Here is a 12,637-nt window from a genome sequence, read left to right as displayed (position 1 = left end):
CATTGGAAACTTATTTCTAATAGACACGTTTTAATTGATATGAACCGCAATGAGAGGTGATACTGTCAGAGAGGACATGGCTGTAGCAGCTAAACGACGGAGCTACTTGGTTTATCTCCGGCGAGCGATCGAGAGGGCCACCGTCAAATCCAACTGAAACACCAATAAACACCTGATTCAGCTTAAGAAATTCACACCACTACCCTCTTGCTGCAAGAGGCCTCCATTTACCTGATCAAAGAACAGCTCAACATGCTTGAAAATGCTTCCCCATTCTACGACTTCACTGAACCGCGATTCTAAGATGCGACTTTGATAAAGTCCGACCAAAAAAATGGGCCAATGGGTCAATGGGTGTGCTAAAATGGGCCAATGGGTTAATGGGCCTGTAAAAAATTCTGACCCAATAAGGCAAGGGTAATCAACGCAACTTTTTGCACAGAATTCGGCCTCCGACAATCAACGCAACTCTGTGCACCAAAATTCGTCCTCCGATAATCAACGCAACTTTGTGCACCAAAATTCGGCCTCCGACAATCAATTGGAGTTGGATTCGTGGATCTTCCTTCGTCATTTTCAAGAATGGTCTGTCGGCTTTCTCATTTTGGTGATCTTAAAGGTAGTCTCAGATTGTAAGGCTTTGACATTATCATTTGATTTTTTGCAGATCCGATTCATACTTTTGCAAAATAGGCAGGGCAAGACCCGTCTGGCTAAGTATTACGTTCCTCTTGAGGAATCCGAAAAGCACAAGGTCGAGTACGAGGTATTTTTCCAATTCCCTCGTGAATTTTGTTTCTTAATTCTCAGATTCCAATTCTTTCTTTCCAGGCTAAGTTCTAGGTCTTTTCTTTTGATTCAATTGCAGGTTCATCGATTGGTGGTTAATAGAGATCCCAAGTTCACAAATTTCGTTGAGGTGAGAACTTTTTGTTGTGATTTCGTGGGTTTATGTGATGAAATTTTGATCTTAGGCTGTTGCGTCCCAGTATTTGTCGAAATTCGAAGCTCCATTCTATTCAATTGATTTCTGTTGAAGTGGAATGACGCTAATCCCTTAACCAAGTTCTCTGTTGCTTGAGTTCTTCCATTTTAGGTCATCGTTTATTTAATTTCTGGATGTTTTCTATGGAAGTTTCTTTCAAAGAGGGTGATGATGACTAGCTAAGGAAATGGTTGTTGTTTTCTGGTTTACGTAGGCATAGTTGTAGATTAACTTGTGTTGTGATAGAGAGTTCATTCTTCACGATTCTTAGCCGGGATTTGTTTCGTTTCAGTTGACATTTTTCAATTGCCTTCGAGCATGAATCTTATCATTCATTTGTTTACTTTTACTTGTGGGCTGCGTAATGCTTTCATCTCGTTTTTATGTAAGCTCTAGCTCATTGCAATCTTCACCGCTTTTGCAGTTCCGAACACACAAGGTCATCTACAGACGATATGCAGGATTGTTTTTCTCCCTTTGTGTGGACATAACAGACAACGAGTTGGCCTATCTTGAGTGTATTCATTTGTTTGTGGAGATTCTGGATCATTTCTTCAGCAATGTGTGTGAGCTCGATTTGGTTTTTAATTTTCACAAGGTTCGTTCTTCATTTTCTTACTCTTGCTTCCACCATATGGTTTACCAATGTAGGTTCTGTAAATCTGTTTTGAAAGACTGGTCTTGCAACTCTCCTTTCACTTGTATGGATATCATGTGATGTTTGTTTATCTATTCTATTTATCAAGTAATTAGATATACCGGTTGTCGTCAATTTCTTAATTGAAAAACAATTTATCTTTCCCACTACCTGATGCACTTGCTGCATTCTCTGTTTGTGAGGCTCCAATTCAAATTCTTTGTGAACAAATGTTCCATCTTACTTTATTCAGTTTCTTATTTTCAACAATGGCAATCAAATTCCTTGCATATTTTCTCGTTTCCTTTAGTTGATGACGATTCTTGCATATATATTTGCCTCCCTTCTAGTTGTTAGTTGTAAGTTTGAAGATTCGTTATTTCAGATTTGTTAATGTTGTAATTGTTGTGTTGAATCTGCTACCAAATTGATCCCCATTTTTATGCTGAATCTGATGAAGGTCTATCTGATACTTGATGAATTTATTCTTGCTGGAGAACTCCAAGAAACGAGCAAAAAGGTAAAGTATTGTCTGCTTATTCTTAGTAATTGTGATTTTCCCTTTACCTGACTGTCAAAACACCTGCCGATACAATCGTCATAGAGTTGTAGATGTTGTCCATGCCTTGCCATGAAGCCACATCATGAGCTGGAGTATCAGTTTTCAAAGAATATTATGTTCTTAGTAACTTATTCATACGGATTTGATTTGCCTAAAATCTCACGTCTAAATTACTTTTTTCCATCTTCAAAAAACTTTCAGGCGATTATTGAAAGAATGGGGGAACTGGAAAAGCTGGAGTGAAGATAGGACATGTCAAAGAGCTAAGATTGCAATTTGTTTTCCGTGACAGAGTTGATTGTGTTACGATTCCAGTTTTCTTTGTTTCCCCCACAGTATATTTGTCCGTGTGGTCTTTGTTGTGACAGATAGAGTCCCTTGCATCACCTTTGCATAGTTTTTGAACATTTCAGAACATCAACCCTCTATAAATAGTGAAATCTACAGTATTCATTCTTGTTGATATACTTCTAGAATCGAAGTTATTATCTCAATTATTCTTTATTTTGGATATGTGTGATCTGAGATGTAACATCATCATTATAGAACATTGCCTAGGGACACTTGTGCCTGCCACCATGTGTAGTCATGTTAGCATAGCAGGGACAAACATCATAGTTGCCTGAAGTGCCTGGTGGAACGCATTGACAGCGAGCGCAGCAGGTTCCACATGCCCTCTTGCAGATCTTTTGCCTCGACGATAATTGGCATCTCGCATCACAAGCTTCCCCACAATCTGCAATAGATTCAGGTATTGGTCAGGAAGCAAGAAGCATTAACATAACAATGTGGGTGCAGGTGCTCAAATCTCTCTGTCTGTTACCTATCTCGCCAGGAAGAGGGCTATCAACCTGAGTTGTGATAGCCTGAAAGGACACAATACAGTGAGGTAACAAGGCCACAAAGTTGAGAGTATCAGAAATGAACAGAGAAATCAAATGGAAGAAGGATTACCATTTGGGCTGATTCCACAAGGAGCACAAAAGCAAAAGCAATAAGAAGCATAGCAAACACAAGACCTTTAGTTGCTGCCATTAGAAATCTGGATGGGGTATTAGATATGCAAGAGGTGTCTGTTTATAGGGGGTTGTGGAAAGGGAATACAGTGAAGAAATCTAAGAAGTTAGGTAAATATTTTTTGGTTGAGATGGGAATCTAGAATGTGGTAGGTGGGGTCTTGGGTATAATTGGTATGAAATTTGCTTTGAGTAGTAGGCATGAACACGGGTGCAGGTAATTACATTGCATCTTTTCTCATAATGTTCGGGAAACCGTTTGAAGTTGAAATATTGTGTCGTAAGAGAAAGGATCAAGCTGGTTACTCACGTTTGAGCTTTGAAGTCAAGAAATGGTACATTCAAGAGTGTTGAATAATATAAAGTCAAGAAATGGTACATTCAAGAGTGTTGAATAATATAAAGTCAAGAAATGGTACATTCAAGAGTGTTGAATAATATAAAGTCAAGAAATGGTACATTCAAGAGTGTTGAATAATATAAAGTCAAGAAATGGTACATTCAAGAGTGTTGAATAATATAAAGTCAAGAAATGGTACATTCAAGAGTGTTGAATAATATAAAGTCAAGAAATGGTACATTCAAGAGTGTTGAATAATATAAAGTCAAGAAATGGTACATTCAAGAGTGTTGAATAATATAAAGTCAAGAAATGGTACATTCAAGAGTGTTGAATAATATAAAGTCAAGAAATGGTACATTCAAGAGTGTTGAATAATATAGTGTACATGAGTCCGTTTTAAGTTTTTAAGTAAGATCCGCAGAATTTATTATTTTGTTTTGTTGAAAAATTATTTTTGGTGTAGGCCACTCATTCCCCAAAATCTTTCAAATGGTTTTTTTTTTTTTTTTCCTTAAAAATTGGAACGGAAAGGAACTTCCGAGTGAATCCCGACCGTGGATCTGCGTAAGACAAAATCTGAACGGCTAGGGTTTGGGCTTGGGCTTGAATTGGGCCGGTTCAGGCCTCTGAAAGTGAAACCCTAGAAGCTCCTTTCACTGTTATATAAGGATGTGGTGTAGGGGTTTGGAAAGCACAGTCAGACGACATAATTTCTCCATCTCTCTGTAATTTTTCAGTGTGTGTTTTTGGCATTATTAAAATGCAAGTGGGCAAAAAAGCGGCGAACAGATGATGAATCTATAACCATTGAAGGGGAGCTTGCAATTAATTTCTTATTTTAATTCTGCAAGCAATGATCATTCTCATACTTCCATGACTCTGATGTTCAAAGCTTTGCCTTTTCCTTTTTTTCTTTCTTTTCTTTCTTTCTCATCTTCACCATCACCATCGTTGATTGTCATGCATTTTTTTTTTCGTTTTTTTGTTGATCAAAATTCATTTTTTTTTTCCGGTTAAATAGAATCTCGAACAAATTTTCAGGAAGATGATGAATAGCGGTACCATCTTGTAAAGCAGAGTAGATAAGTTGCCAAATTCAAGTTGCCAAATTGCCATTGCTCTGCCTTAAAATGATTGATGATTGAGGCTCCTGCTGCTACACCTCCAAAATCCTAATTGCTTGATTGAGGTTCGACTTTAAAATGAAATAAATGAGTCTATACAAGTTTATTTTATTTATTTATTTTTTTAAAAATTTTAAAGCATACAAGTTTATTTTTTTAATTTATTTTTTAAAAATTTTAAAGTGGTAATGGTAAAAAAGTGGTACAAGAATAAGATGTTGAGAGAAAAGTGGTAAAGAATTAGATTCCTGAAAACAAAAGGTCATGCCAAGCACGCATGCTCTAGGAAAATTGTATACCGTACACTTCGACTGGAAAATACTGGAAAATTTTGAAATGAATGTGCCAAAACATCGATATTAAGAGTACGTACGGACTGGAAAATTTTGAATCGGGTAATTTCATAAAAAAAAGAGGGAATCTCCAGCAAGATTCAATGCGTTATAAAATGCCAAATCATGGTCTTTCATAGGAATGAATGCCCATACCCACTGAGGATCGTCTTTTGTTTCTGGATTCGAATCCTATAACAGTTACTAAGTCTTAAATTTGATAACTCATATGAGTTCTTGATCATCTACCTTTCAGTCATCCTTATAGAGGAAGCACTAACCAGGTATCCCCAAAGAGATGGCAAAATCAATCTAAGACAAAAATTTAGAACTACTCTACTCTACGAACTATACATAAGTGGGCTGTTTTATGGCCGGAATATTGACGTTGACCACAGTTTGCATGACACAATCATTGAAGTTGAGCCTCATTGCAGTACCTCTTGAAGCTCAAAGCCTCATCAGCCAGAAACTCGCTGATACCATCCAATCGAATTGGTAAATTCATGATTGATTAGTGAATGTATATTATTATGCAAACGAAAAACAAAAAAGAGAGACAGAGAGAACTTACAAAATCCGCTCAGCCATTTGCAATGGCTCCCACCTAGGACTCCAAGGATAGTCGGTAATAAGCTGCGACTTGATGGGCGCACCATGGGAGTTGAAATGCTAAACAATATATGGATATAATTAGAAAGAGTGGGCATCTCAACAATGGCATTCCTAGTCATAGCGAACAGAAAAATCCTTGGAAACTAGAGTTACACAAATTGCACCTATCATGTCATTTGATCACTTCAAGACGTGCAACCTTACAAAAATTGGTTTACCAAAGATTCATTATCAACATATTTATGAAAAATGAGAACGAAATCTGCAGTAATTCTGTCAAAACTATAAGGAAGAGTTCCCACGACCACAGGAGACATGTTGATGGAAAACAAACGTACAAGCATATATTTATGGCACTTATCTGTAAGGTACCTTCCTTACTATGCATTCATAATCAGAGAAAAGGATGCCACAAAGGGAAATACAACAGTAACCCAGCCTATCAGGGAGGCTCTAGTGATCTCTCCCCTTTATGATAAACAAAGCACACAAAGTACGTGATATCACAGTACTCGATCCCCTAACCTTTATACACACTTCACCTTCCTAAACGTAATCCCTTGTCCCCACCTTACACGGAAATTCATAAATAACTTGTCAGTGGTGTAATGCCCTTCTTACCCCTCCTTGTATATTGAATAGTAATCGGGGACCTCATACAATCATGCTAACTAGTAAGCAAAGTTGATATGTACGAGAATTTTCAAGATTTAAGACAAAGTTACATTACCTGAGAACTTTGCAGCACCAGAGAAGGCTGCTTCTTCGGAAATTGGCTTGAAATGAGGAAGTGCGCCTGGCATTAACAAGAAATTCCCAAAAACAGAAGGGAAAGAAAATGAAGAAAAGAAAACTTTTCACACATAAAACCATAAATAAAGTTGGAAAAAAATTAATAAAAGATCAAGGATAATAGATGCCACATTGACTCAAATCTAGAATCAGCCATATTGTCGATCAATGATCATGAACTGCATCCTGTACCCTATCTGACCAGACCAATGCACACTATCTTGGTTTAATATAAAACCAAAAGGATTTTTACAGATCAAATTACATTCATCACTGATTGAGTATGGTTTGTGTGTGCGTGTGTGTAACAAACCATTAACAATTTGAAAGAAAGATTTGTGTGAAGTCATGTCCTGGAAATGTCTCAAGAAACTTGATTGAGTATGGTTTGTGTGTGCGTGTGTGTAACAAACCATTAACAATTTGAAAGAAAGATTTGTGTGAAGTCATGTCCTGAATTTGAAAGAAAGATTTGTGTGAAGTCATGTCCTGGAAATGTCTCAAGAAACTTGACACGATGGAGAAACCATTTGAAAGGATAAATAGTTGTAAAATGTCTTGGGTATCATCCAAAATTTTGCAGCCAGCAGGGACAATAACTGACAAAAGCCTCGGCAACATAATCAAACTTGACATTATGAATTTGTCCGAGGTTTCATGTTATGGTTCTGTGTCAAGGTGGTGTATTTTATGCAGACGTCACTTTTCTGTGATGATTTGGAGAGATTTCTCAGTGGTAAGTGTTAGTAAGCCAACTACATGTTGGGATAAGTCAAAGCTTGTCAGCTTCTTGAACAATCGGTGTTCTGCATTATTAACCGGAATATTTGATTAGATAGAAATAGGTGAACCTTCGAGAATGTAGAAAGGTCTTGAGAGGAAGTTTAGAGTGAGTGTCGCTATCTTCAATGCCTCTCTTTGGATGTTCTCTACATAATTTTATTTCTTTTCCTTTTTACCGTTTAGAAAATAATTCACTGTAATGTTTTTGATGTTGAGGGATCTTTAGTTTCAGGATTCTCTCTAACAAAGAAAAACTGAGGGCTATCTTTGTCATCACTGGACTCTGGAATTTTGTACTAGATATTTGGGGGGTGATCGTCTCCAAAGTTAAAATTATTACATCTGAATCTCTACTGGCCAGGGAATAAATCCTAACAACGGAAGATTTTGAGGAGATAGAGAAGCAGTTATTCTGGTCGAGAGTTAAAGAAAGCTATCAAAACCAATCACCAGAGTCAACTAAAAGTTACGTGAACAATATCTTTTTCACAGTAAATAATTGGAAAAATTCCATATAACAACATTCTTGATAGTGATGGGATGCTAAATAAAAAGTATAGTAAAGGTCACTTAATACCAGGAATGTGAACACCCCAGAGGCAGTGATAACTGTAGCCGTTCGACAGAACACCTAAAAAACAAAGAAGTTCATGCCATTACTGAGATGGGATGATCCGGGGCATCCGCGCACATGCACATAAATTAATAGTTCGATAATGACTTTAAAAAGGAGAAGAAGATAGATGGAAATAAATTTTTAGGACTTTAAAAAGGAGAAGAAGATGGATGAAAATAAATTTTTAGGAATCTCACCGGGTCAGCTTCTAAAGGCCTTCCAAAGAAGGAGTCCAACGCCTCTATAAAGCCTCTCCTAACATCAATCAATGAAACTGCCTCCAGAACCTTCATCAGAATGATAGAATTATAAATACTCTATTTTAGGCGATTTCCAGAATCAAGGCCCAGTTAAACAACCCAGAGGGAGCCATCTGACCAACAAAAATGTAACCAACCTGTTTCTCAAGACTCTCTTCTAGGTGAGGAAGATATTCAGCCATGCACCTTGCAGTCAGTTAAAAAGAGAAAAGTGAAATCACTTTCAGCACCCAATCCTGACCGCCACAAAATTAGAAAGGAGATATAAGAGAGAGAGAGCATCCTACATTCCATCTATCCATGAAGGAAGTTTGATATCCTCAATGGATAACAGGGCCTTCAACTCAGATGTAGAAACCAATTTCAGACGAGGTGCAGCAGGAGTAGATGCATATTTTCTCACCACAGGATATAAAACCTACAAACAAATTATGAGAATGGGAAAAATAGAGGAACGGAAAGACCAGAAGTTCAAAGAGAGAGAAAAGTAATAGGAAACCTGCAAAAATATCTTCTGTGGATGCCTCCACGGGCATCCAGGAATCATCTTGTTAATATCAATGTCTACCAGCGGCACAGCAAATTTGACCTCCTCTGGCTATGCTAAAGTTCAAAGGCATATAAGGGACATGTATAAGAATGAAGAGAGAGAAAATGGAGTCCTTAGTATTCATCTATTTACTGATATTCAAGGGAAGTGTAACCATATACTTTAAACTATTACCTTCTCAAAACCTGAACTCAAATGCATTTCAATTCCCTGCACATAGGTATGATTTATTATTTTTGGATTTGGTTAACCAGTGTAAATGAAAGATTCTTAAGGAGAAACCACAGACATCAAGGTCCAGCCGCTTGCCTAGCAATAGGAATACATAGTTATAAGCAAAAAACACATACTGAGGATGGTTAAACTTCTACCCTAAGATTTTTTCAAGCGTGAAAAATCTGGAATAATTATCTGGCCGTGGCAGCAATTGTCTCATTCGGATTCCAAAGATGAAAATAAAAAGTTTTATACACCTCTACCGGCATCCAGTAAGATAATATTATCAAGACACCGAGCCCAGTACCTCACCCCTCAAATTCATAGGTTAATGCAAGTGATCACCAAGTTAGAGTTAACAGTCTATCAAACCTTATAATGAAGAACATTACCTCCCTAGATAACATAGTACAAAGTTCAAACTTCAATCTTTCATCATCAACTCCTTCAACACGTTTCCTTTGGTACGACACATATCGATCCCTTGAAAAAAGTAAAGTTGCCATTAAATTCAAGGTGAGTTATACCCAAGGCATTAGAAAAGAAGGATCAATCACAGGAAAGTCCTGAAAAACCTTAGTTCTTGAAGGAGGCTAGTGAGCCGTGATGGATCTTTGCTGTTCCAGTCACGTAGACAGTTCTGTAATGAATTATGATCTCGTTCTCCTTCATCAACCTTACTTGAGAATGGATGGAAATTTTCATCTTCTGCTCCAAACATAATATCAGGAGCAGAAAATGGTGTTTCAGCATTGTACATGATGTCCCCTACGACATGTAAGAGCTATCAAACAGCTAGGTACGGTGACTCTACAAAGCATTCAATACAGGGAAAGGGAAAAGAATTGAAAGGATATTATGAAAACTACAATGGAAAACAAGTCTTACATCTGACGAATTCAAGGCAGTAAGGTACGATCAGCGTGAACCTATCAATAATTCCAGGGCAGTGTCTACTGCCAGACCACATGGTCTCAATCTGAATATCGAAAGAGTAGGAATAAGTGATTCGTTCTCGTTTCTTATTGCGATAAGATAATGACATCATATTCTATGTTCGTGGTGGAAAAGGGGAGGAAGGAAAGAAAGAACACCCAATATCATTCATTTCCGATCACTTCAGTGAACTAATCCAATTCCAAACCAGTACAAACATTACCATCAATTTCAACATCAATTTTGTTACCACTGAATTTTCCAGGGAGAGATAGGAATCCGAAATGTTACCTTGACGGGGAGAGGAAAGTGGCTGAGCAGGTAATTGATATGAGCAGCAATGAGAGGTGGTACAGTGTCGGAGGACATGGCTGTAGCAGCTAAACGACGGAGTTACTTGGTTTATCTCCGGCGAGCGATCTAGAGAGCCACCGTCAAATCCAACTGAAACACCAATAAACACCTGATTCAGCTTAAGAAATTCACACCACTACCCTCTTGCTGCAAGAGGCCTCGATTTACTGATCAAAGAGCAGCTCAACATGCTTGAAAATGCTTCCCCATTCCACGACTTCACTGAACCGCGATTCTAAGATGCGACTTTGATAAAGTCCGACCAAAAAAATGGGCCAATGGGTCAATGGGTGTGCTAAAATGGGCCAATGGGTTAATGGGCCTGTAAAAGGTTCTGACCCAATAAGGCAAGGGTAATCAACGCAACTTTGTGCACAGAGCCTCCGATAATCAACGCAACTTTGTGCACCAGAATTCGGCCTCCGATAATCAAAATTCGGCCTCCGATAATCAAAATTCGGCCTCCGATAATCAATTGGAGTTGGATTCGTGGATCTTCCTTCGTCATTTTCAAGAATGGTCTGTCGGATTTTTTGGTGATCTTATTAAAGGTAGTCTCAGATTGTAAGGTTTTGACATTATCATTTGATTTTTTGCAGATCCGATTCATACTTTTGCAAAATAGGCAGGGCAAGACCCGTCTGGCTAAGTATTACGTTCCTCTTGAGGAATCGGAAAAGCACAAGGTCGAGTACGAGGTATTTTTCCAATTCCCTCGTGAATTTTGTTTCTTAATTCTCAGATTCCAATTCTTTCTTTCCAGGCTAAGTTCTAGGTCTTTTCTTTTGATTCAATTGCAGGTTCATCGATTGGTGGTGAATAGTGATCCCAATTTTTAAATTTTTGTTGAGGTAGAACTTTTTGTTGTCCCAGTTTTTGGCCGGGATTTGTTTCGTTTCAGTTGACATTTTTCAATATTTTCAAAGTTATTTGTTTACTTTTACTTTTGTGGGCTGGGTAATGCTTTCATCTCGTTTTTTTGTAAGCTCTAACTTATTGCAATCTCCACCACTTTTGCAGTTCCGAACACACAAGGTCATCTACAGACAATATGCAGGATTATTTTTCTCCCTCTGTGTAGACAGAACAGACAACTACCTTGAGAGTGTTCGTCTGTTTGTGGAGATTCTTGATCATTTCTTCAGCCATGTGTGTGAGCTCGTTTTGGTTTTTAATTTTAGCAAGGTTTGTTCTTCATTTTCTTACTCTTGCTTCCACAAATTCCTTGCATATTGTTGTGTTGAATCTGATCCTCATTTTTATGCTGAATCTGATGAAGGTCTATCTGATACTTGATGAATTTATTCTTGCTGGAAAACTCCAAGAAACGAGCAAAAAGGTAAAGTATTGTCTGCTTATCCTTAGTAATTGTTTGCTGTGGCAAAATCTCCGATGGTCTGACACAAAGGTTATAGGCACTACAAAATCAGCTCGAACCAAGCGCCGCAGATATTCGTTTGTATGAAGATCATGTTTATCAGGTGCATTTTTTTTTTTTTTTTTATAGGCGCAACAAAATTTTCTTCATATCTCGTTTTTTATAAATTTTGGAAATTGGTTTTGTAGGTAAAGGTTCAGTCGCTGATAGATATGGAGATGTCACTTCGAACCTCGAAAATAAAACTGCTAGCTGAAATAGATTTGATCCGCCAACTGAAGGTATCTGCACTGGAGACCGAGAATGAGAGTAGATTGAAGAGCGAGCAGTCGGAACTTGAATTTAGGTGCCGAATATGGCAGAGACCAGAGCAATGAGAAGTGGAAGGATGGTGTCGTTGCGATAAGATGCTGAGTGTGGGGAAGATCAGAACTGACTCATTCAAACTGAAAGAGGAAGTTTCCAGGCTCTCTAATTGAATTTTTCTTCTCTATATTTTAAATCAATAATAATAAGAGAACGTACAAAATCTCAACGCTTAGGGTTTGGGCTCCATTTGTGTTGTAGACTTTGTAGACAAAATCTCAACTGTTAAGGTTTTGGGCTCCATTTGTGTGAGACAAAGAGTTGGGCCGGTTCGGGTTTCTGAAAGTGGTTAGGGTTTGGGCTTGGGCTTGAGTTGGGCCGGTCCAGGTTTCTGAAAGTGAAAACCCTAGATGAGGTTCAGGTTTCTGAAAGTGGTTAGGGTTTGGGCTTGGGCTTGAGTTGGGCCGGTCCAGGTTTCTGAAAGTGAAAACCCTAGATGTGCCTCACAATGATTGATGATTGAGGCCGCTGTGCGTAGACTTTCCTGGACTCTGATATATTATAGACTTTCCTGGACTCTGATATATTATAGACTTTCCTGGACTCTGATATATTATAAACCCTAATATATAAATTTTATACTAAACATATTAAAAATACAATTGTACTGCATTTCTCATTTTATTTTTGCTCTCTTTCTGCCAACTACTTTTTCTCCGTTCCATTTTGATCCCAAACTTTGAAGTAATTATTTGTCTTGAAACTTTTTTAAAATAACCATTTTTATCAGTGCATTATTTCATTCAATATTTTCAAAGTTATTTATTTAATT

The 12,637-nt window shown here is 37.8% G+C and overlaps 3 protein-coding genes and 1 pseudogene across 5 annotated transcripts; 2 read left to right on the top strand and 2 right to left on the bottom strand.

Moving 5' to 3' along the window:
- Positions 1 to 424: 424 nt before the first annotated feature.
- LOC111796809 (SNARE-like superfamily protein) lies at positions 425 to 2,647 on the top strand. The gene is made up of 6 exons (XM_023679574.2): positions 425 to 585; positions 668 to 766; positions 869 to 919; positions 1,410 to 1,583; positions 2,083 to 2,142; positions 2,386 to 2,647. The coding sequence occupies exons 1-6, from the start codon at positions 583 to 585 to the stop codon at positions 2,425 to 2,427; spliced, it is 429 nt and encodes a 142-aa protein (XP_023535342.1). The 5' UTR covers positions 425 to 582; the 3' UTR covers positions 2,428 to 2,647.
- LOC111796810 (cypmaclein) lies at positions 2,581 to 3,270 on the bottom strand. Its single transcript, XM_023679575.2, has 3 exons — positions 3,139 to 3,270; positions 3,008 to 3,050; positions 2,581 to 2,920 (listed from the first exon to the last, which is right to left on the bottom strand). Exons 1-3 carry the CDS (start codon positions 3,217 to 3,219, stop codon positions 2,739 to 2,741), a joined length of 306 nt encoding a protein of 101 aa, XP_023535343.1. The 5' UTR covers positions 3,220 to 3,270; the 3' UTR covers positions 2,581 to 2,738.
- Positions 3,271 to 5,108: 1,838 nt separating this feature from the next.
- On the bottom strand, positions 5,109 to 10,357 carry LOC111796807 (uncharacterized). Of its 2 annotated transcripts, XM_023679571.2 has the most exons (13): positions 10,059 to 10,357; positions 9,720 to 9,810; positions 9,407 to 9,599; positions 9,224 to 9,314; positions 8,790 to 8,825; positions 8,565 to 8,663; positions 8,353 to 8,483; positions 8,203 to 8,251; positions 8,003 to 8,092; positions 7,767 to 7,820; positions 6,345 to 6,410; positions 5,574 to 5,671; positions 5,109 to 5,475 (listed from the first exon to the last, which is right to left on the bottom strand). In XM_023679571.2, the coding sequence occupies exons 1-13, from the start codon at positions 10,134 to 10,136 to the stop codon at positions 5,412 to 5,414; spliced, it is 1,140 nt and encodes a 379-aa protein (XP_023535339.2). In that variant the 5' UTR covers positions 10,137 to 10,357; the 3' UTR covers positions 5,109 to 5,411. The 2 variants fall into 2 exon arrangements, with proteins under 2 accessions (XP_023535339.2, XP_086980803.1); XM_087124677.1 differs by lacking the exon at positions 10,059 to 10,357 and having other exon boundaries at positions 9,407 to 9,615.
- Positions 10,358 to 10,421: 64 nt separating this feature from the next.
- LOC111797364 (AP-2 complex subunit sigma-like) lies at positions 10,422 to 12,489 on the top strand (annotated as a pseudogene). The gene is made up of 8 exons (XR_015421439.1): positions 10,422 to 10,474; positions 10,595 to 10,640; positions 10,721 to 10,819; positions 10,922 to 10,972; positions 11,142 to 11,306; positions 11,401 to 11,460; positions 11,537 to 11,602; positions 11,688 to 12,489. The product of XR_015421439.1 is annotated as an AP-2 complex subunit sigma-like (transcript).
- The last annotated feature ends 148 nt before the right edge of the window (positions 12,490 to 12,637 follow it).

Source organism: Cucurbita pepo, chromosome 6 (assembly GCF_057944985.1).
Source record: "Cucurbita pepo subsp. pepo isolate OVF chromosome 6, ASM5794498v1, whole genome shotgun sequence".
Classification (NCBI taxonomy): Eukaryota; Viridiplantae; Streptophyta; class Magnoliopsida; order Cucurbitales; family Cucurbitaceae; genus Cucurbita; species Cucurbita pepo.
The sequence above is the reverse complement of the archived record's forward strand: the minus strand, read 5'-3'. Positions and strand labels throughout refer to the sequence as shown.

Coding starts and splice junctions, on each gene's coding strand:
- LOC111796809 (XM_023679574.2), top strand. Junction 767..868: donor AGCACAAGGTCGAGTACGAG/GTATTTTTCCAA, acceptor ATTCAATTGCAG/GTTCATCGATTGGTGGTTAA. Junction 2,143..2,385: donor TCCAAGAAACGAGCAAAAAG/GTAAAGTATTGT, acceptor AAAAACTTTCAG/GCGATTATTGAAAGAATGGG.
- LOC111796810 (XM_023679575.2), bottom strand. CDS start 3,219: ATGGCAGCAACTAAAGGTCTTGTGTTTGCTATGCTTCTTATTGCTTTT. Junction 3,051..3,138: donor TTGTGGAATCAGCCCAAATG/GTAATCCTTCTT, acceptor GTGTCCTTTCAG/GCTATCACAACTCAGGTTGA. Junction 2,921..3,007: donor CCCTCTTCCTGGCGAGATAG/GTAACAGACAGA, acceptor AATCTATTGCAG/ATTGTGGGGAAGCTTGTGAT.
- LOC111796807 (XM_023679571.2), bottom strand. CDS start 10,136: ATGTCCTCCGACACTGTACCACCTCTCATTGCTGCTCATATCAATTAC. Junction 9,811..10,058: donor ACTTTCCTCTCCCCGTCAAG/GTAACATTTCGG, acceptor TTCGATATTCAG/ATTGAGACCATGTGGTCTGG. Junction 7,821..8,002: donor GGCCTTTAGAAGCTGACCCG/GTGAGATTCCTA, acceptor TTTGTTTTTTAG/GTGTTCTGTCGAACGGCTAC.